This window comes from Esox lucius, chromosome 6, assembly GCF_011004845.1.
Source record: "Esox lucius isolate fEsoLuc1 chromosome 6, fEsoLuc1.pri, whole genome shotgun sequence".
Classification (NCBI taxonomy): domain Eukaryota; kingdom Metazoa; phylum Chordata; class Actinopteri; order Esociformes; family Esocidae; genus Esox; species Esox lucius.
In genome coordinates this window covers 18,976,731-19,000,390 of record NC_047574.1, presented here as the reverse complement: position 1 = coordinate 19,000,390, position 23,660 = coordinate 18,976,731, and the positions used below count along the sequence as shown (strand labels likewise).

The following is a 23,660-nucleotide window of genomic DNA, read 5'->3' as shown; positions in this document are numbered from 1 at the left end:
GGAATTGTGTGGGTTTGCGAGAATATTTTGTGCCACCATGTGGTCAGTTAGAATACATTTGCCTTGAGTGGGAGTTGGCGTATGCAGTCTTCTGTGTTCACCAAATGCATACCAAATGGGGTTACCATGTTAATATCTTTAACTGATTACTATTATGTGCTGAAAGTTCAAGTCTCATTGGGCCTGTGATGTCTGAGAGATTGCATGTGAAGAACGCCTAGTCAAACTCACGCAGGCAGCGGTGAACAACTTATTGGAGAACAATTCTGAGTGAGTGTTATATGCTGATATGCAAATTTTGATGGGAGAGTCTGTCATTTATTGTACAGCCGTATACTCAGATATATGGCCTCCATTCATGTGGCCTGTACAAATGTTTTGAATGTGTTTTATCCCAACCGTAGCTTAATGAAAGCTGAGATGGGTGTCTACTGAAACAGACCCCTCATAGGAAATGAGAAGGCACAGTACCATAGAACTGCCTGACCTGGTGTCGGATTACCTGACCTAAAATCCAGTTCATGTTGAGAACTAGGGTAGAGGTTTTCAGTGTGCCAACCCTGTTCCTGGAGAAATACCCTACTGTAGGTTTTAATTCTAACCCTGTTCTTGGAGAGATACTCTACTGTAGGTTTTAACTCCAACCTTGTTCCTGGATTGATACCCTACTGTAGGTTTGTACACGCTGGCGTGCTAGATTAAGGATAGAGAAGACCTACAGGAATGTAGCTCTCAGGGAGCAGAATTGGGCTGACCTGGGGTAGAGCAACTTTCTCCACTGAGGATATTGTGAATATAATGTCTGGGTCAGTAGTCCTAATCCCCCATGGGGATGAGGGGACGGGGTGTGCCGCCGTGGCGGGAGGTGTTCAGAGGATGTACCTGGAACTAGGCCTACACCCGTTGGTAGTTAACCGTCTTTCAGTCACTTTCCTGCACCAATGAGCTCTTTTCTTTATCTTGCTCAGTTCAAATTGCACCTAAATGATGCTAAAATGTGCTAATAGGATTGTGGTTGTTGCTTTGTTTGATTTTTTTTGTTTTTTTTCCAGTGTAGGAAATAGGAGACCCAATCCCCAATAAATGTCGGTACATTCTGCCTGCTGTGGTTCCCATTTTTCTTATCTCTAATAGGAAGCTCCTAGTTGGGTCTCTCATCACAGTCAGATAGACTGGATGACAACACCAGGGAAGGAGGAGTTAACAGTGAAACATGGTGCAGTGGACGGTGTTGGGAGGCTCTGCTGAATTGAATAGGGAGTGATGTAGCCTCCTGCAGATACGGCTCAAGTTGTTGAAATGTTGCAGCCGGGTTTTGTACCGCAGGCTAACGCTCTCACCATTTAATATAATAATCTAGGCCAATAGAGTATTCTGGAATGGAGTCTGGCTAGAGTCCAGACGGAAGGATAAACAGAAATGCACGCACGTACAGACACGCACATACAGATGCAGCCTGTCTTGATAGTGTTTTGAGCCTCACTCACCAACACCAAGTTGCCTCAAATGCTTACCGTTGCAATGTCTGTTATGGACAGAGAGAGCGAGGGAGTGTTTCTGTGGACAAGCAGCAAACCGCAGGTTACTCTGGGCTATGTACTTCCAGCAGTATTGACACTTATTCTCTAAGCATGCCTTTAATTTGCTAGTTACTTTGACATTGAAGTCTTTTAACTGTATTACTGTGCCTCCTGTTTGGTCACAGGGATCTGATAATGAAAACTGACAAGGGGACCGTTCATTACTCAATAAGAGAAATAGAGTTTGGACTACAGCAGAATAACATACGGTACTGTAGTGGAGGTAGATGTGTGCAGGCCTGCGTCAGAGCTCAAAATGGACTCTCCTGCTTTGGTAATTATATCCAAAAGTCTTGAGTTAGGCTACCCTCACCTTTCACAAATTGTTATACATTATAATGTATGTTAGTGCATCCTGTGTTTCTGTGGCGTGTACCTGGCTAGATCCCTGTAGGGCCATGTCAGCATGCTCTAGTGGCTGTATGTTGTTCCGCTAGCCCTGTCTTTGATCAGACTGACCCATCTCTGTCTAATTACAGTGTAAATGTAGGTGTATATGCTATCTATTTGACTGGTAGCTCGGACACTCTCGCAGGTCATTGATTGAAACTGCAGTGTTTGGCCATTTTGTGGTTCAGTGATGCCGAAATGAAACCTTTACTTTCTGAGGAAGTATACCAGGCTATGTATTCTGTAGTCATTGCTCCTGATTGCTGATGTGAGCAGTTTTATGGCTCTGAAGAGCATCATATCTTCATTCTGACCGTGGTGTACCCTTGGGCTGCGTGTCATTGTAGACCTACAGGGATGCTGCTGACACAGCTACACTTGACAGGCTTGTTTACATTGTGAGAGACAGTATACAATGCTAGATAGATTTATCTAGTTCTGCATATTCATTTCTGTAGCGTTTCAATAGACACCCACATGTTGGAGGATTGTGGTCACCAATCGCAGGAAAATCGAGCGATATGTGCGCGCGCTGCATGGAAATGTGCTACAGTTTGGACAGAATTGTCATCACACTTGCAGAACTCACTGTATGGGAAATGTGGCACACACTACCTCGGAAAGCATCCCGAGTGTTCTTCGATATGTCTTGAAAAATGTAGCATTAATGTAAACAAGATCTCTCTCTCTCTCTCTTAGCTGTGTTAAGGTTTAGTATATTGCGAAAACATTATGCTTTTTTTATGGATCGGTTTCATGTTTTTTTTTATGGAGTGGCCATATCAGATTATTTTTGGTAGTTCATGTTGGCATATTTTTCTTTACATCTTTTTGATGTGCTTTGTTATGCCTTTTAGCAAAATTGTATTGCTCTCCCAATGAAATGTACAAGAATAAAATAGGAATTGCTTGTAGATGAGTGTACGTGGAATGGAGCTCTGCAAAGGGACTTTAAAGGTGGCTGAGCTCATTCTTGTGAATAGTTGATTTCAGTCCCTAACATTTAAAACCAATAATATCTTATACTTACTGTGCAGGTCTGTCAAGTTGAGGCGTTCTTTTTGTTAAAATCCATTATTCATGTATTTAATGCGCTAAAATTGCTCTAAAATGCAGATTAAACCACCAAATAGATGTTTGTTTATTTATAAATGCGTGTTTATTAAGATGCGAGATTAAACAGAGACTGACTTTTCTCACTGAGATAAAAGTCACTGAGATTGGCTGAAAATGACTATGTGGATAGAACACCATTCGATCTCCTGCTCAGGTCTACTGTTTAATTCTGTGGGAGTTCAGTAACACTTGGCTAGTGTTATGCTGTGTGGTTATTGCTTAATACACTCATCTGAATTTTATTGAGCAGTGGTTATTTTTCTGGCTGGGGTGTGGATGAATTTTTAATGTACTTTTGTGTGGGTTCTCAATGTCTTTGTAGCATTTTACTGCACCTTTAGTCTTGCTTCCTCTAGCATTTCCTTTTAACTGTAACATCATTATAGCTAATTGTTGACATTTAGGAGGATTAATGTTCTAGAATATTGTTTTCCTCAAGATTAATCCCATTACACCATAAGATCAATATGCTGGCCATACTGTAATGTATTTACTTTTCCTATTCACCTATCTTTCTAACAGCCTCAATATTTTTCAAACAATATTTTCATCGTCTCACACTAACGTTCTTTCTATCCGTCTCTATTGTTCTCTTACTCTCAACATTAACAGGGTCCTTTGGATGTCCTACATTCCTTGAAAAATCTGATGTCATCTGCTATGTTTGTAGTGATTTCCCTGTGACATTTCCTGTCCTGGGGTTTAAGACACATTTTTCAGCATATGAAAATGGTGTGATCTAATGCAGTAAAACTCTCCAGATGATACATGCCAAAGTAAACTCTGTTATTTGACATGATTTGTTGCTACCACCAAAACTGCCTTAACAACCCTATCTATCACAGTTGCTGTTATTTTAAACCTTGTGGAAGAAATCTGGCAAACATGTTCTACCAAGCTGAAGCTTTTAGAGTGATCCATCCCGCCTGTGGGACAGTAGTTTAATAGAGGAGAGGATGGGTTACAGTTTCCTTTAAGGAACACTGGGATCACTGTTTGGTAAAGATTGAGGATCAGCTTTAGCATGTGGCCTCAGTTTACCTTAAAAGCAATTCATCGGTTTAAAGAAACTACATGAGGGGGGCTCCCCCAAAGGGGAGGTGGTTGTTAGGGAAAGATTTCTCGAATTGTTATTCCTTTTCCTCTGTCCATGGTGGTCTTTTAAAGGGTGTGGTGAGAACCAGTGTGGCACAACCCTACGGTTGTAAGCCAAGCAGGATTTTGGCTTTATTACTTAGCCTAGCTTCTCTGAGGAAGTGGAATCTATATTTAAAGTCCCATTGAAGTCTTTGTAATTAACTTAAATGTATTTATTTCCAATGAATTTGTGTTTATATTTATTCATTTTTTAAACTCCAAAATGTTTATTTACCTGTGCTTTGTTTTGGCCCTTGACATGCTCAGTCTGATGTTAATACATTTATAAACAGCTGTGATTGGCTGATTGGATGGTCTAGAGCTCACCCTCCCACCCAGATGGACAGTCATTGGTCTATTTATAATCAGCTCAGTCCTGTGGTTGGCCCAAACCAACATATAATGCCTCCAAAACAGACTGCGATTCCAGGTGTTGCTTTCAGACAGCCTTTGCACAAAAGGACTTATCTGTATTGTTACCATTTCAGAGTGTTGTTACAACATGTTTGACTTCTGTGTTGATAACAGTTATATTGGTTTCGTTAGATTACGTCTGAGCCACCTAGATTATTCGCAAAATCCTTGTGATGTTATTTGTGTGGGAGATTGATTTTGAAGAAAAGAACGTAGAGAACACATGGTTAAAATGGACACTTTGAAGTATCTACCTAGTTTGGCCAGTATCAGGGTAGGAAAACGCATTAGCTTAGTCAATGCTGTTTGGGAATGTGTTCCAAGTTTTCTGATGTCTTTGTATTGTGTGATACAAGGACAGGACTAAACAAGCCTGAGGCCATAGAGATGTAGGGATGTCTGTGGAGCCGTTCTCAGTCTGTCCTGTAGCCCTTCCTTGTTGTTCCTGGGAGGGCTTGTTTATCCCGGCAACTTGAAATCTTATATTATTACAGTTCTCATTGGTATTCCAGTCTGATATGCAGATTATAGAGGAAATAATATGCCCTGATGGGCCCCAAGCTTTGTAAATATACATCTTTATTGACTACAGTGTGCTTTCAGCATTGGGGGTCAAACATAAGATCATAAACATGCCAATGGGATTGTTGCAGGACTTTTATTTTAGCAAGTGAGTGTTTTTATATTAATCTGCTGTGTTTGAAATCCAGTGGGGATTTAGGTGACATACTTCTTGTTAGCCTATCAAATAGCATTAGTTCCCATGCAGCCATTCAAGATGGCTGTAAAGCTTACAGGTTTAAGCCAATGTCTCACTCTCTGGAAAATGTGACATTTTCTAATTCAACCACCTGTTTGCAAACAGGCAGCACTGCATCATTTCTTTAAGGTGGAGTTAACCACTGACACTTCTTAAGGACAGACTATCAGTAGGGAACAATCCAAGGAACTGTACTTTGGTTATAATGTGGGCAGAAGCAAGTATGCTGCTGTCACTGTTACACAGGCAAGTGGAAGACTTATCTGATAGGAATGATAAGAATTATCTGATAGCTTTCGGGTGTCACGGTCCTACAATCTTGCTTTAGTTTCCAGGGTACCTATTTTTGGCATGAGTCACAGGCCTCATTTTGGGCTTGCTGACCTTAATCAGTTAAAATCTCCACGTCTTTATGTGAACAGTTAACTTTACAGTATTTCATTATGGGAGATTATGGCGTTAGACGGTATCCTCGTGCTAATTTCTTGTTTTCATCTTCTCTCTGTGCTACAGATGTTCCTGACTGTGTACCTCAGTAACAATGACCAGCATTTTACAGAGGTGCCCGTTACCCCAGAGACGCTGTGCCGGGACGTGGTGGAGCTGTGTAAGGAGCCCGGAGAGACAGAGTGTCACCTGGCTGAGATGTGGCGTGGATCTGGTGAGCCCCTCCCTCTTCATTCCTGTAGACGTCTGTCGGTTTCACTCGTAAAACATGGAGACGAACATGTACGAACTAGTAGTTATATTGGTTAAACATCACCCCAAAAAAAACAATTCTAAACAATGAAAATTGATGTAGACAAAGAGTTTAAGGCATCATATTTTGGAAAGCACAAGAAGAGATTGGCTGGCTGAGTGCCGACTGGCCAGACTTGATGCTTTCTCTAAGCAGTTGATCTTTGTCTGTGTTGTGTCTCTGATGCTAATAAGCTGGGTCTTTGTAATACGCAGATGACACTCACTCCCCAGCTCAGTTCTCTCTCAAGTGGAAGAATAAGGTTTCAGCCTTGCACCATCCCCACAAGTGCACTGCAGTAACTCTTAGAATTCAAGTACCAGGGGTTGGAAGTGGACTGTTACCATGGTTATTTGTGGTTGCCTGGAGAGACTGGATTGGGTGTCTTGTTCTGAGTGGAGTACGTCTGTCCTTGACGGGAAGATTATTTTGAAGTAGACTGAAAACCAGACTTGTGTACACATTTTGAACCTCTTTGTTGTTTAGGTTTCCTTTAAAAAAAAAAAAAAAACAGCTACAAACTTTTGCAGTCAGCACAGATGGAAAAACCTCTTTTGGTACTGCTTGAACTCATGGAGGTTGTTTGGAACATAGAAAAAATAAAATTGATGCAGAAATCCAATTTGTATAATATAATGAAGCCATATAATGATGCCAAGCTGGACAGGTGGTTTAGAGTTTGGAGAGGTTGAGTAATAGACCTGTTGGATCAGCGCCAACTCAACAAAAAGCATCAACAACAGATTATTGTCCTTCTCTGAGGTAGTATTTCTCAGGGACGTTAAGCAAAAACGGAAGTCTCAATAAAATGTTCCTCAGAATGTAGACTGGCCTAGTGGGCTCAACCAAAAGACTTATGTAATGTACCAATGGTCCTCTTAGACCACTGAACTGAAAATATACAGTCATGTAGGTGTAGTTGCTGGACTAGCAGGTCCGTGTGTGTATTTCTTAATTGTTGCAACGCCTTTTTGAAATTTTAGTCCAGGGATGTACTTCAATCAACACTGTCAGGCACATGTCAGAATTGCACACTGATTTAAAGATTATAGCTAGTCGGTTTACAGTAACTCTGTTATCTAAACCTGAGTGTTCTCTAGTTTCACTCCTTCACTTCCCCCATCAGAGCGACCTGTAGGAGATGGAGAGCGGATGCTGGATGTGCTTCAACGTTGGGGACAGCACAGAGCGGAAGTGCGCTTTTTCCTGCGCCACGACCGAGCGCCCAGCAGAGAATCTGGTAAATTCCTAATCACCTGAAAACACGAGACTGAGTGCAACATAAGCCCCTGACATTTTCATGTACACGCCAGACCATATAAAGACCATCTCAGATGCAGCACTGTAGTCAATGACGTGACAAGTTGTTAGAAAGTAAGTAGAAACCCAGACAGCACTCCCTTTTCGTGGGGCAGAGATTGTGCAAAAGAATCATAACCCCTGGATCTGTGTAGGCCTATGGATTTATATTACAAGGCTTTTAATCCCAGTCAAGCCTTATTTAGCATAATGCTCCAGGTCATTGTGAAGGGGTGTTCGTATCACACCCAAAGCTTTTTTCCTTTGGGACATAGAAAACTAATATTTCAGTCCTTCTTGTTGCGTAACATCTAAACCTCTAAGCCCTGCGCTTTTCATTGCTTCAGTCTGGCTCTGGGATTAGACCATTGTTTACTCTATTGTCTATTAGCTTGGTCTTGTTTTCTCACGGTTAGCTTGTTTGTAGTTGAGCCATGTCTTTGTAGTTTGCTCAGCCTTATCTTCTTTCCCATATAGCCTTGCACCATTGGCGGAAGCCCATATCTTCAATCTAAACTCATTTTTCTCTAAATATGTCTGCTATGTTAGGTTATTTCTTATAGAGTTGGTTGCTTGTGTGCTTGCTACCATCAGAAAAGAAAAACATGTATGTAGATTGATTTTCAGTCTTCTCTTTTCTCAAAAAGATTGCTACTACAAGAAAAAGGTAACTTTGTAGTGTAGTTCTGTTCTGTGCAGGGACTGTTCCCATTTTTGATGACCTGTCTGCTTCTAGAGCTGTTACTGGAAATGACCCTGATATTCTTCAAAAATTATTAAGTATATATATTAAGTATAAGTTAAATCTGAGCTGATATTTGTATAAGACACTGCTGATTAGAACTACATGTACATATTTTGTCCAATCCTGTACTGAACCAACATCAGGTTTTATTTAATATGTGTAAATCTATTAAAACAACTTTTCACTATAAATAGTATTTTCCCACAATATTTTTGGACGGCATTCAACAATCAAATTGGTCTGCATGTAGTCCCAGAAGGAAGCCTCTTCACAAGAAAGCACGCAAACAGTTTGCTGAAGACAAGCAGACTAAGGACATGGATTACTGGAACCATGTCCTGTGGTCCGATGAGACCAAGATAAACATATTTGGTTCAGATGGTGTCAAGCGTGTGGGGTGGCAACCAGGTGAGGGGTACAAAGACAAGTGCGTCTTGCCTACAGTCAAGCATGGTGGTGGGAGTGTCATGGTCTGGGACTGCATGAGTGCTGCCGGCACTGGGGAGCTACAGTTCATTGGGGGAACCATGAATGCCAACATGTACTGTGACATACTGAAGCAGAGCATGATCCCCTCCCTTTGGAGACTGGGCCACAGGGCGGTATTCCAACATAACTACCCCAAACACACATCCAAGATGACCACTGCCTTGCTAAAGGAGCTGAGGGTAAAGGTGATGGACTAGCCAGTCATGTCTCCAGACCTAAACCCTATTGAGCATCTGTGGGACATCCTCAAACGGAAGGCGGAGGAGCGCAAGGTCTCTAACATCCACCAGCTCTGTGATGTCGTCATGGAGGAGTGAAAGAGGATTCCAGTGGCAACCTGTGAAGTAGGGGTGTACTCACTTTTGTTGCCAGCGGTTTAGACATTAATGGCTGTGTTGAGTTATTTTGAGGGGACAGCAAATGTACACTGTTATACAAGCTGTACACTCTACTTTACATCGTAGCAAAGTGTAATTTCTTCAGTGTTGTCACATGAAAAGATATAATAAAATATTTACAAAAATGTGAGGGGTGTACTCACATTTGAGATACTGTATATGTAAACAGAAATGCATGTATTGATTTAGTTGTTGCTGCTATGAAACAATATCATTCTCTTATAATCAACAAATTTCAGCCAGTATATGGCTGTGGAATAACAAAAATGAATGGTGTTTTTTAATTGAATGTTGGCATATTGGCAGTTAATTAGAACAATCAATGGAATTATTCATCCAAGAGTATTTGGTTAGTTAGCAAATTAAATGTACTGATAATGAATTCACTCTTCACAGTATTTTATCACAATACTGGCAAACCATGGTTGTGTGTCATCCCTTACAGGATCAAGTTGATACAAATCTGATAATTAGCTGATAGTAATTGAGCCCATTTTAAAGATTAGTGCTTAAGAAGGAGGAAGTCAGTCATATTGCCCACATTAAATCTATCCAAATGTCCTGTTAAAGAAATGTGCACCATTAGCTTATAATTTTTCTTGAGTTAGTTCAGAATGTTCTTGTAGTCCCCAGACCTAGTCCATGTTGTAATAGGTGTCATCCAAAACTATTAAGTCAGTTACGAGGTAAAGGCTTGTCACAGGCTGGGGCTTGAGGGATTGGTTAAGCTCTATTGGCTCCTTAACACTCTCTATCACTCTCCCTTACACACACACACATACACACACACACACACACACACACAGGCTCGATGAGCATGTCCTCTGTGGCTCACGGTAGTAAATCCTGAGATTATGACCAGTCCCTGGGTGACACTGATCTCTTTGTACTGACTGAGTGGCTTAGCTCGTTGCTAACGCTAGCCGGTCTGTGTTTGGGAAAGCTTCCTGTGACCATCTAGCTGAAGAAACCTTTCCCTGCTGGTTTCTGTGGGTGTGTCAATTTTAGTTCCTTATATCAGCTGTCTCTCCAATTAACGCTGTGCGTCAATTTCTCATTTATAGCATCACTGTTACGTTTGCACATTCCCAGTTTCCTGACCGGTTTGGTGGCTTTTAAAGTTTCCAGTCTATGAAATATTTGCTGTTCTGGATGTGTGTTTCAGGTGGCTCACGAGACTCTAAGAGGAACGGGGTGAAAAGTCCCTCTGACAGAAGGATGGAAAACGGGGTGAGTTCCGTCATCATTGACTTTGATATTGAAGATCTTGGAGAAATGTTTTGGTGCTGTTTCATATTAATTTGGTCGTGGTCGCATTTATCTACATATATTTATTTTTTTAATGAATGTATTGAAATGTTTTGAAGTCCATTATTTTTCATTACAGCCTTCATCCATAACCATTATTTGCACAGTGTTTTAATCAAAGGCTGTCCTACATATGGCTACTAATTGCTGAGTGTACATGTTAATATCCCGTCCTGTTAGTCATTAGATTACTCAGTTTCACAAACATTAACTTCCCCCCTTCTAAAGTGTGTCACCTTCATTGAGGTCTCTTTATTTGCTCCTGCTATTCCTGGTATGCTGCTGTTAGTGTTCAAACTTGTTAACCTGGAACAGCTCCCAGCTAGAGCTTCCATCGAAAGAAGGAATGAAGGCGGAACTAGCTAGGTTATTCTTGTGTCACGAGTCGTGTAACAAAAAAAGAGCACGGCGCTCTGACATGAGTGTATTTACCCAGCCAGTACCTGTTCTACTTAGCTTCAGGCCTCTCATGACACAGATGCCAGACCCACAACAATGGCCTTTATTTGTAGTGACGGATATGGCGTTTCTGCATTTAGCCACTGTCTAGGGCACATGCGTGTAGCTGACCATCTCCGTGTTGCTCCCTGTGCAGGTGTCGTCCCCGCGGATGGACATGACCCTGGCTGAGCTGCAGGAGATGGCTGCGAGGCAGCAGCAGCAGATAGACGCACAGCAACAACTCCTGGCCTCCAAGGTAACCAGGAAGGGTGGAGAGATGCAGATGACACATATGGTGGTGGGGGGGAGGGCACACGGGGGCAAGATGAAGATACTGAGAGTGAGATGAAAGGGGGTGGGTGCAGCAGAGGGAATGATTGGAGAGGCATGGACAAGAGACGGAGCGAGGGGAAGATTAAAGGAGAGGACAAAGTGATGGAGACAGGTGGTGCCAAGGAGCACAGAAGGTGAGCTGTCAGGGAGAGAATAAAGCTTTTCTGCAATAGGATGAGATGGTGAGATGAACCTCTTGATGGAGTGTCTGATGTTCTTAAGCAGGAATGAGATGGTATCAGGCAGTGCAGGAGAACAAGCTGAATAGTTATGATGGTTTGTGACACTGGTACGAATATTAATGTATGACTAATCATTGTGGAAACCATGGGGTTTTCATATACAAATCAATTAATCTCAGAGTTTCTGTAGTTGATCTGGCACCATGAACAACAGACTGCATTTTCTCTGGTATTGTTTGCTTCATTTACTTTTTATCAGCTCTGGCTGGAGATAGATTTTCCAAGAGGGACTTCTCTTTGTTTTTGGGACTTCTCTTTTGTTTTTGTCTCCATTCTGTCATCTCTGTCAATGAAAGCAGTGAAAACAGTGAGTGTGTGAGCTGTCCTGTCTTGCCTGGCTCAAACCAGGCTGTTCCAGGCCTCATGCATGCCTTTTCTATCTGTCTCTACTGACTCTAACTGTGCGTATCAGGGTAAGCCAGAGGATGGCACAACGAGCTTAAGACCGTATCCCTGAGCTGTCACCCAGGAGAGACTGACAATGCAGATGACCTGTAATGGAGAGGGCTAAAGACACTACAGTTTTTAAAGGCAGAATCCTGCTTAATCCTGCTTAAATGGTTTAGAAGACTGAATTTAAACAACACGACTTGTCCCTTGCTTTTCCCTTTACAAACAAGACTGGAATTGTATTAGGTAATCCAGGGTTTAGGGTGGGGGAATAGAACAGCAGGTGTCTAAAGCGAATATGGGGAGACTAAACGATGATGCAAGTTGATTGACAACTACATTGAAAAAAGGCCTCTTGTCGTTACAGAGGTCTATTCCCACAGTCATTCTATTTTCCTCTGTTTTTTTAAGCATGTGAAATGGTCGTCTAGTTTTCCGTTTAGTTAAGCGCGACTGTTGGGTGTATGACCATTATACCACGGCTAAGAGTCATTATAACACATGACACAATGAAGAGGGCCTTGATTCGAGCCTTAGCTATGGGAGATTGTTTGTTACAGACGGTATATAGCCAAAGAGCCAAAAGGTTACTTTTTTACACACACACTTTTGTGCCTTATTTCTTAAATAAACTGGTTACCAACTTATTCAGTGAAAACTCCAAACATATTTGTCGCATGCTTGGTCTCCTATACCCTCAGGGTTTAGGATTCAGTACACCCGGTATAATAAAGGATACACAGGACTCAGGTTTACTAATTGACAGGAAACTAGTCACTGTGAAGTGGTAGCGACACAGCGGCCGACCTCCGTAACCCTCCCCTCCTCTCTCCCCCTGGTTAGGAGCAGCGTCTGCGCTACCTGAAGCACCAGGAGCAGAAGCAGCAGCAGCAGGTGTCCGAGCAGGAGAAGCTGCAGCGCCTCCGGGAGAACGTGGAGAGCCAGGAGGCCAGGCTGAAGAAGGTCCGCGCGCTCAAGGGCCAGGTGGAGCAGAAACGCCTCAGCAACGGCAAGCTGGGTGAGCACAACGGGGCTGTGAGTCGGCAGGGGATTGGATGTTTGTTGGATTCGTGTCGTGACTGGCCGCCTCCCTCTCCTGTCTGTAGTGGAGGAGATCGAACAGATGGGCAGTCTGTTCCAACAGAAGCAGAGGGAGCTGGTGGTGGCCGTGTCTAAGGTGGAGGAGCTTAGCAGACAGCTGGAAATGCTGAAGAATGGCAAGATGGACGCCTTCCACGACAATCAGAGCTCGGTGGCAGAACTGGACCGCCTCTACAAGGAGCTACAGGTAATTGTGTCCATGGAGTTTGCACTTCTGGGACAGCTGATTGAAACTAAATGTAATTAACCCTGGTGTATTTTACACATCCAGTCTACACATCCAGCCCAAGTCCACATGATTGCAAATCACATCAGTTTAGCACGTGGCTTGGTTTGAACTTAAACATTCACCTCTGCCCATCGCTGTGCCCTAACAGAGCAATGGAGCCTCCAGAACAACTGGTTTACAGCCTCTCTCACATCCTCAAGTTGCAGTGGGGTCTTGTGTGCAATAGCCCAATTAATTATAATCCATGTCCTGTCCTTTTAGATGCGTAACAAACTGAACCATGAGCAGAATGCCAAGCTGCAACAGCAGAGAGAGAGTCTGAACAAACGCAATCTGGAGGTGGCCTCAATGGACAAACGGGTCAGTGAGCTCAGAGACCGCCTCTGGAAGAAGAAGGCCGCACTGCAGCAGAAAGAAAACCTGCCCGTGAGTACACACACGCACAGGGATTGCTGTGTATGAACAAGCATAACGTGACACAGTGAAAAAGCGGAAATGTCTGTGTACTGAAACGCATCATTTCAAAGTGTTAACCTGAGGGCTCCCTATGGGCTGAATAGTATAAACACACTGTATCTCTGTTCACCCATGAAAGCCCCAGGTACCATGGCCCTCAGAGCCGGCCGCAGTTAAAGTAAGGCTCCTTAAACGTGTCCCTCTCTGCCTTTCTGCAATGACAAACAAATAACTTTTTCTGAGCTAAAACCCCCTCAATCTCACTCTCTGCTGTTCACCCCTGGTCTCTGGGACACACCTAGTGGGGAGATGCCCCCCCCCTGACCCAGCGCAAACACCTGGTTCAGGTATTTGAGTGTTGGGCTAGAGCACAAGTTAGCCCACCTGGTGCTTCCCATAGATCAGGTTTAAAAGAGGAATGAATGAGAATCTTGTTCATGTCACACGGTTGATTTGCTGTCTCCATTTACGCTCCCTGTCTTGGGCTTAGTTGGGCCAACCAACTCCAGGAGAGCACAGCTCAGGCAGTCAAGAATGCCTGGGGAGATGATATCTGGCCTGTACTCTGACATCACTTCCTGTTATCTCTCTCCCCCTACTAGTCTGTTACTTTTACTTTTCTGGTTTCCATGGCACTCTTTCCTCTATGTACATGTTCCGTTCTTGGAATGTTCTAAGGAAACTTGTCAGGACATTTGATATGTGCTGTAGGTGAACTACAACATGTTTATCAAATGGGAACTAAAGGAGTGGTTGAGGTTGTGGATGATTCGCTCAGACACTTAGATCAAGAAAAGGCCTGATTTATTTGGAATTTTAAATGTCACGTTCACAAACTCTCCTCAATCAGTGGTATTTTATTAGAAAATCAAAAGCTTTGTCATGCATAGATAACTCTTGGTGGTTTGGTGGTATTTGTTACTCCCTTTACTTTCTATTAACTTCAACATGATGTATCCAACTAACTCTGTGGGTCCAGATGTCATTAATTAGTACTAATTCAAGTTGTCTTTTAAATGGAAATGTATTCTACTTTGTATTAATAAGCTCCTGCACCACGTTAATGTCAATATAATGAGAACTTTAAAGACAGGTTGGTCCCTCCCAGTTTAGCATTTATACTTTCATGTTTTAGTCATTTAGCAGACACTGTTATGGAGGCTTAGAGTTAGTGCATACATTTTCAGAAGCTAGGTGGAACAACCACACAACTCAATATTAGTAAGTACATTCTACTCAAAGAATCAGTTATTGGTTAAAGCTGTTGCTGTAAAGACAATGATAGAATTTATGAAAGCCTTGTTCTTTTTATTGTTTAAAAATACTTTCTGCAACTAAACGTTTTGTTGGTGGTTCAGGATTAATGTCTGCCATTACACACCTAGGTCATAAGAGATCGCTGGATGATGTCGTGGAAAACACCTAAAATCATTTTTCTTATATATATATTTTTGTACTTCAAACAAGAAGTGTTCCTTTTTCACACGTTGATTTTGGAGTGGTGCCGGAGCTGATTAATATAAAGTTGAAAACATCTTCCTTAAATTTGTATGCTGTTGTGATCTCACTGTTTCCATGTATCATTATTCTCCATTCAGATGTGTGTATATTAATCTGTTCATGATCTGATTTGTAAACGTCTCTGTATTAAAGTGTCTGCTAAGCAAAATACATCCTATACCATTAGATCGCCACCAGTCTATAACTTACTGTAGAATTTAATCACTTACTGAGGTGGCAATAATCCTTCCCTCTATAGCCATAATTAATCCCTTTACATACATCTACAGTATCTCACAAATGTGAGTACACCCCTCATATTTTTGTCAATATTTGATTATATATTTTCATGTGACAACACTAAAGAAATGACACTTTGCTACAATGTAAAGTAGTGAGTGTACAGCTTGTATAACAGTACAGCTCAAAATAGCACAACACACAGTTAATGTCTAAACCGCTGGCAACAAAAGTGAGTACGCTTGACACACTGTTGACACCATCTGAACCAAATAAGTTTATCTTGGTCTCATCTGACCAAAGGACATGGTTCCAGTAATCCATGTTCTTAGTCTGTTTGTCTTCAGCAAACTGTTTGCGTGCTTTCTTGTGAAGAGGCTTCCTTCTGGGACTACATGCAGACCAATTTGATGCAGTGTGCGGTGTATGGTCTGAGCACTGACAGGCTGACCCCCCCCACCCCTTCAACCTCTGCTGCAATGCTGGCAGCACTCACACGTCCATTTCCCAAAGACAATCTCTGGATGTGACGCTGAGCATGTGCACTCAACTTCTTTGGTTGACCATGGCGAGGCCTGTTCTGAGTGGAACCTGTCCTGTTAAACCGCTGTATGGTCTTGCCCATCGTGCTACAGCTCAGTTTCAGGGTCTTGGCAATCTTCTTATAGCCTAGGCCATCTTTATGTACAGCAGCAATTATTTTTTTCAGATCCTCAGAGAGTTCTTTGCCATGAGGTCCCATGTTAAACTTCCAGTAACCAGTATGAGGGAGTGTGAGAGCGATGACACCAAATTTAACACACCTGCTCCCCATTCACACCTGAGACCTTGTAACACTAACGAGACACATGACACCAGGGAGAGAAAATTGCTAATTGGGCCCAATTTGGGAATTTTCACTTAGGGGTGTACTCACTTTTGTTGCCAGCGGTTTAGACATTAATGGCTGTGTGTTGAGTTATTTTGAGGGGACAGCAAATTTACATAAGCTGTACACTCACTACTTTACATTGTAGCAAAGTGTTATTTCTTCAGTGTTGTCACATGAAAAGATATAATCAAATATTTACAAAAATGTGAGGGGTTTACTCACTTTTGTTAGATACTGTAGGTCTGGAAATATTTGGACAGTGACACAATTTTCATAATTTTGTCTCTATACGCCACCACACTGGATTTGAAATGAAACAACCGAGATGAAATTGAAGTGCAGACTTTCAGCTTTAATTCAAGGTTGTTGAAAAAAATATTGAATCACCAATATTTCCTCCTTTGTGATTCTTTGCCAGGACTTTACTGCAGCTGTCTTCAGTTGTTGTTTGTTCATGGGTCAGTCATGTGATTTGGCCATTGCAGAATACTCCACTTCTTTGCCTTAAAAAATTGATGTCACATCATCAATAAACACTAGTGACCCAGTGCCATTGGAAGTCATGCATCCCCATGCCATCACACTGCCTCCACCATGTTTTACAGATGATGTGGTATGCATTGAATCATGAGCTGCTCTAAGCCTTCTCCATACTCTTTTCTTCCCATCACTCTGGTACAGGTTGATCTTAGTTTCATCTGTCCAAAGAATGCTGTTCCGGAACTGGGACGGCTTTTTTAGATGTTTTTGGCCAAATCTAGCCTTTCTATTCTTTAGGCTTATGAATGGTTTGCAGTGTAGTGAACCGTCTACATTTGCTCTCATGAAGTCCTCTCTTTATGGTAGACCTGGATAATGATATGCCTACCTACAGTGTTCTTCACTTGGCTGGATGTTGTGAAGGTGTTTTTCTTAAACATGGAAAGGATCCTACGATCATCCACAGCTGTTGTCTTCTGTGGAAGTCACTGCGTTTTTGTGTTGCAGAGCTGGCCAGAGTGTTCTTTTTGTCTCCGAATGTACCCAACTGTTTGGCCACACCTAATGTTACTTCAATCTCTCCGATAGATTTTTGTTTTGTTTTTGCAGTCTCATGATGGCCTGTTTCACTTGTGTTGATAGCTCCTTTGCCCACATGTTGTGTGTTCACAGCAACAGCTTCCAAATTCGAATGCCACACCTGGAATCAATTCTATACCTTTTACCTGCTTAATTGATGAAGAAATAAGAAGGAATAGCCCACATCTGTCCAAAAAACATATATTTAGTCAATTGTCCAATTTCTTTTTGGTCCCTTGAAAAAAGAGGGGGCTAGTTGTAATTCCTAAACCCTTCTTCAATTTTGGATGTGAATCCCCTCAAATTAAAGGTGAGAGACTGCACTTTATGCCCATCATCATTATTTAACTGTGACCTGAATATGTTTTGGTAAACAGCCAAAATAACAGAACTTGTGTCAGTGTCCAGTTATTTACGGACCTAACTGTAAAAATGAAAACCTGCTGGAAAATAATTTATTCCAATATTAACTGCTTTCTCTTGTTGACAAAGGGAAGTGTCAAGGTAAAGAAACGTTTGAGGTAAAGAGGCAGATGTAGTTGGTAGCTGAATAAGGAGGCTGAATGAAAGCGCCACTGTCTGAGCGGGTGATTTACCAACAGTCTGCCTGGAATCATAATGAACCAGGCTTTTTCCCAATACAAAGACCTGTTAGGTTTCCCCCTCACTCTGGCCAGCTACACAGCCAGAGTCTGTCTGACATCACCCAGCAGGCATGTTTCAACCACACTGGTGGTCTGGAGGTGCTCGTCCCCAAGATGCCAGTCTAGAATCACCTCAGTCCACTGCGTACGGGAAGGAGTGTTCAGCATAGACCGAAGTATGGAGCTGTTTGGGGATTGACTGCTAGTGTGTTCAACTGCTCTCGCATTTTGTGTTTTTTTTTCTCAAGAATGGCTGCCCTGGTAAGGAGAGGGCTTCAAAAGACACTCCCCCCCAGGTACAGTAACCAATGACAGGACTGGACCTGACATACCCACACACAGATCTCTTCAGCATGACTTGGCAGAGCAACAGCACCTTTAGAATTTATTGCACCCCCCCCCCCCCCCCATTTCCACTTACTGATTTCAGATGAGATGATTTTGGTTTTAATGGGCACGGCTTGACTTATTTCATCTCCTCTGCTCTTTAAGACCTTGTATTAAGACCAGCTGCTAAAGTTTCTTTTCTGAAACAAACTTTTGTAGGAAAGCTATGGTAGTGTTAGACAGAGCAGACCTGTTAGTTTGGTCCTGTTGTTCTTCTGAATGTGAGTTAATGTTACTTGATCAGGCTTAACTTGGGATGGTTAAGAGTACTTTAATTGTCTCCCTTAAATGAGCTTTTATCCATGGCTTCAACCACTCTGTGTACTTAGGAATGAGCGTACTTGGACTAAATCATGTACTACGAAGCTTAGAGATTATTTGAATACTGTGTTTACACTGTACTTGTCAATCTTTACTTACTTTGTCTGTGTGCGACCCACTCTTCCTGTCTGTGTGTTTGTTTCTAACAGTTTTCTCTTCCCTCTCACCATCTTTCACTACATATTTCTTTCCCTTCCTCCATCCATCTCTCTGCATTTCTTCCTTCCTTCCCTGATATTTCTCTCTCTAGCTGCCCTCTGATTGCCTGGCAGGTCAGCAACCGGGTCCGTCTCGTGTGGCAGCCGTTGGTCCCTACATTCAGTCGTCGACCATGCCCCGCGGGCCAGTGAGACACGAGCTGCTGGTCAAACCTCCCGCCTACCCCGACGGCACTGCCACCCTGCCCACACATCCAGAGCCACAAAGTCATGCCAACACAGGTGACCTTATGACCCAAACTTGACTCGCGTTCCTTTCGCTTTCCCTTCATACTACTCCCCTGTCTTCCGAAAAGGGTCTGTCGGTTCCTTCGCCGGCGTCTCCAGTCCGCCGCCACCTCACTGTCCTCTTCCGTGTTTGCTTTCCTAACAGAGTGGTTAACCAGTCATGTTAGCTCATAACAGGTTTCATGTGACTGCGTTCCCCGCCCTCAGCAGGAGCCCAGGATTCTGGGACGCCTCCGTTGATACACATTGGATCGGATTGGGACGTCACTTTAAGCTCGGAAGGTAGCCTGCTGCTCCCCAGTGTGGTCGTGTCTCCTACCAATGCCCCTTGCCACAGATGTAGATTGATTAGCCTCATTTGAACCTGAACCATTAGGGTCACTGGAAAATGAATTGACCTTGGATCAGTGGTTGGGGGCTATTGAATCCTCCTGTCAGCCCGGTTGATGTGTTGTGGTGCCCTCTGTGGATGACGGACAACCTTCTTCGCTGGGTCATTGTGCATTCTGATGTTAAACCACAGAAAGCTCAGTAGTACAATTTGTAAAAATGGCTATGAGTTTACCGAATCTTCTTTGGCGCTAAGGAGAAATGGTGGGGGTATTGACTGAGAAAATGTGTTCCAGCATGGGCATCACCATTTTTTATGTAGTCATATGAGTGGGACTTCAACTTAATTGGTTGATCCCTCTTGATGATCTAGTTGAACATGCCCTCATTGGACCTGGTAATGCTGGCACAGATTTGATAATGGTACAGATACAATGATTAAACTCCATCTCCATGGTAGGATGGTCATAATGTTATGTAATGACAGACTTCATCCACCAGAGGTGGGTATAGTGCAGACTACCATGCTGTAGAATGATCTGATTGCACTCCTCAAACTCTGAGCACTAATAAGAAATACAGAGCTATTTTACTCACAATGGCTTAAGGGGATTTTCAGGCAGGATGGAATACCTGTGGTGAAATGTAATTCCTTCTCAAACCGCCTGTTGTTTCTCATGAGGATTTTTTAAATACTTGTAATTTCCATTCAACTTTTGAATTGACTGCAATGTAAGGGAATTTACCCTATGGGCTTTTGTTCAGTCACTGCTAACATGTTCCTTCTGCCCGTAAGAGTGGGTTTGTGTTTTAGTTTTTTCATGACAGTAAAACAAGTTATTTGTACATGTAAACAACGCCAGAGTGGAGTGCCCTCCCGTCGTCTTCCTCGACTGCCAATCTTTTCCTTTACACTTCATCTCCATCGAAATGTAACAGGTTTTCCCCAGTCTGTTGTGATGTTGCATGCAATCACTTCTGCGTGATGTGCCAATATGCAGTGGGAAAGAAGAGAGGGAGGTGGGGAGGGAAGATGCTAATCTGCAGGCGGCCCGAACACCTCCAGAGCTCTTCTCCACCGGGCTGTGGACTGACAGCGAGGGTCCCTCCCCGGTCGCAGGTCCAGCCGGGTCGTCTGCACCTTATCACGCCCGCAATTGGACCCCATCCGGGCCTATAGTGGAGCAGGCCATTAAAGCTGGATATCTAAGGCTGTTCTGCTTTTTTTTGTGTCTCGTGTGAATTTATTTTAGAAGCCATGTTCTTACTTAAACCACTGAAAGAGATGCGAGCGAGGAGAAAAGGTATTCACTCCCTCTGGTGTGCTGTGTTTTCTCTCCCGGTGTGCGGTGGTCTGTGTGTGAGTGTCTGGGACTGAGTGCGTACGTTTGTGTATTGGAGTGCTGTGTGTTGCCTTTTTATCTGACAAGTTAATGTCAAACCTTTTGTGTAGAAGATGGTAATTGTGCACACACTTCAAGTAGGTGTTTCTTCTGGAGGATGGTTAGATATTGTCATCATCCATCCATGTCTCTGGTGTTTGTGTTGCCATGAGGCGAATACTGCCTGTTTGTTGGAATGAAGTCGTGCCTGTAGACATTATCCACCCACTCTGGATTGGGGAACCTTCTAAATGTTAGTTGGAAGAGACGCATTATCTTTTGAACATCTGATGGTGGTTTTGAACTGGCCGAGTCAGATCTAAATAATTTACTGAAGAAATGGGCAACTTCTTGCTATTTACCGGAAACCATGTTTGGCTTTGGCCAGAACCTGTCTAAACATTTTAGTCTTTGTATTGGTTTAAATTTTTAAAAATTAACCAAAAAATGCAACCCATTTTCACTCTGTTTCTCTCTCCCTTACTCAGGTAAACTGGCAGAGTGGGGTTCTTCCGAAAAAGAGTCCAGCACCAGTAGTCATGGGTCATCTTCCACCCTGCCCAGAATGTCCCTCCACTCTAGCCCCAACACAGAACAAGGTGACCACCTCAGCACCAAGCCCCATGAACACTACCGTAATACTCTCCCACTGCAAGGAAGTTCATCTAAATGTAAATGTCAACCTAAATGGTACTAGATTTGAAATGATAATACTACTGTTTGTGTGTAGAAGAGTCAGAGGCGATGAAGAGAGACCGAAGGGTGCGCCCATGCTCAATGTTTGAGCCCACTGAGATCCCCGCCACCTCCCTCCGGAAGAACCAGAGCAGTGACGACCTGGTCAGAGACATCCAGGTAACAATGGTGCTACTGAACCAAAATGGACGCCTGGCTACTTTACCTGCCGATCCAAAATGGCCGGTATTAGATTAGATTCAACTTAATTGTCATTTAACAAGTAGAGTACAATGAAATGCAGTTAGCATCTAACCAGAAGTGCAAATGGAAAAGGACAGGAAATGTATTAAGTGGAATGAATGTTGAAAGTGGAATGTGTAGATGAATTCAAACTGTGCAATCGAGGCGAATTGGAGGTATAAGGTTGCATGTGCAACTGAAATGCAGGGATAGCAGCAATGAGGTCCCCGAGGCAGACACGTACATGTAACAGCTGAAACTTCCTTATCAGACTTTGCAAAGCAGTTTCAGACTATAGTAGTACAATAGGAGCAATGTCCAATACCTGCTGAGCTACTGACAATCTTCTAAAGCAAACATAGACATGTAAAGTGCATATACTGTACACTGCCTATCTGTGTATCCCAGGATGAATTGCTGAGGCTTACCCCCAACACTGTGTAACTTCTAAAGAGGATCCAAATAAAATAAACATTGTTCCCCTTCAGCAGGACATTTTGTTTTCCTTCATTTTTCCCCCTTCAGAGATAGACAAGGAGTACATTGCTTCAGAAGTACGTTATGTATTCTCAGCCCAGTAGTCTGAACAGACCTGAACAAGGCCCTTAACCTTCTGTTCATAACGCTCGTTACCCCTCAATCTAATCAGCCTTGAACTCAACATAAGTGGTTATGAAAAGCAGCTAGATGCACACATCTTGTGTTGTAACGGGTCAACCTTAACAGAAGTATTGCGCAGTCTGTCTGTCTGCTTTTTTTCTGCCGGATAACCAGCTCCTCTCTTTCTCCTCACCTCCCAGTCTGCTTCCAAAGTCAAGGTGCCTCCACCAGTCGCCAGCAAACCCAAACCCCCGAGCGGCATTCCCTATGGCAAACCGGGCCTCAAAACCGGCACCTTCCCCAAGGTCAAGCCCCCCAGCCAGCACCCCCAGGGGGAACCCCAGGCCAGCGTTCCCCTGCCTCCCTCCCAGAGCCACACCTTGCCCCTGCCCTCCAAGCAGGACCCCCCTCCGGCTGCTACCGTCAGACCCTTCACCCCCGAGCTGCCAAAAGACCTGACCAAGCCCAAGACCCTGGCCGCCAGCTCCATCTACTCCATGTACACTCAACAGCCCAACCCGGGCAAACCTTTCCAGCCCGCCATACAGGGCACCCTCAACCGGAGTCGAGGCAACGGCTTTGTCAGTGGTGAGACTACCTTCTGGACCCTTCGAAGTTTCTGTTGATGTTATCTGGATTAGACAGTCTGTAATGGGTGACCCATGACTCCAAAGCCTTTCACTGAGCAGCAGTGTGCTAGAAACGTCCCCAGACTAGCCCCCTTGATGGTCCAGAGTGACGCAACTTTGGTCACACGCTGGTGCCTTGAGTGACACGCTTCATATTGATGAGTATGAAATTCGGCTGAAGCAATCCTTCCTGATGTTTTGAAGGAAGTAAACCTGGGTAGAAATTCAGCGTTTCATTTAGGATTTATGTGGTCTTACAGTTGTGTCAAATGGTAAGCAGCGCCTATCCATTCTTTTGTACAGACCCGCCCTTGTTAAATATATCATGTTGTCTGATGGGATTCCACTGGTTATGGACAATTTTTGTTGCACATCCTCTAGAAGGGGCCATTAGAAGGTAGTTGTGCAAATGTTGGGTAAGCGTGCAAAAGGATGGTAAAGTGCAAAGGAAAGGGGTTAATTTGGGATTTACCACTTGGCTCATGTTCTTTTCCATGTTAAACACTTACTGCTGGAGTGACTCCTAATAGCTGGCTATAAATCAGGCTGACGTCAGCCTTATGCTAAGTACCTAGGCGAGTACAGTGATTTATTTAGCGGGCTGAGAGTGTCCTTAGAATGAGCTGCAGTTAGGGAATCTAATTATAGGTTATAAAACGTCATGGCAACCCTCATTAAAATAAAACATCAAAGTAATTGCCATCATCGTATTACAGTTGTATTACTGGTTGGTCGATGCAGTCTGTCGGATTGGGTTAGCCATCTG

At 43.2% G+C, this 23,660-nt stretch overlaps 1 protein-coding gene across 5 annotated transcripts in view; it reads left to right on the top strand.

Moving 5' to 3' along the window:
* The window catches only part of LOC105010670 (apoptosis-stimulating of p53 protein 2), a 33,244-nt gene that overhangs the window by 4,910 nt on the left and 4,674 nt on the right, over positions 1–23,660 (top strand). For 2 of the 5 annotated variants that reach the window (XM_010870148.4, XM_010870147.3), the window contains exons 2-14: positions 5,911–6,058; positions 7,263–7,376; positions 10,233–10,297; positions 10,971–11,072; positions 12,625–12,799; positions 12,888–13,069; positions 13,373–13,537; positions 13,707–13,745; positions 18,130–18,177; positions 18,840–19,029; positions 21,236–21,346; positions 21,478–21,602; positions 22,466–22,853. In XM_010870148.4, coding sequence (XP_010868450.2) covers positions 5,911–6,058; positions 7,263–7,376; positions 10,233–10,297; positions 10,971–11,072; positions 12,625–12,799; positions 12,888–13,069; positions 13,373–13,537; positions 13,707–13,745; positions 18,130–18,177; positions 18,840–19,029; positions 21,236–21,346; positions 21,478–21,602; positions 22,466–22,853 — 1,852 coding nt within the window. The remainder of the gene's footprint in view (positions 1–5,910; positions 6,059–7,262; positions 7,377–10,232; positions 10,298–10,970; positions 11,073–12,624; positions 12,800–12,887; positions 13,070–13,372; positions 13,538–13,706; positions 13,746–18,129; positions 18,178–18,839; positions 19,030–21,235; positions 21,347–21,477; positions 21,603–22,465; positions 22,854–23,660) is intronic. The other 3 variants (XM_010870150.3, XM_010870149.4, XM_010870151.3) reach the window with 3 other exon arrangements.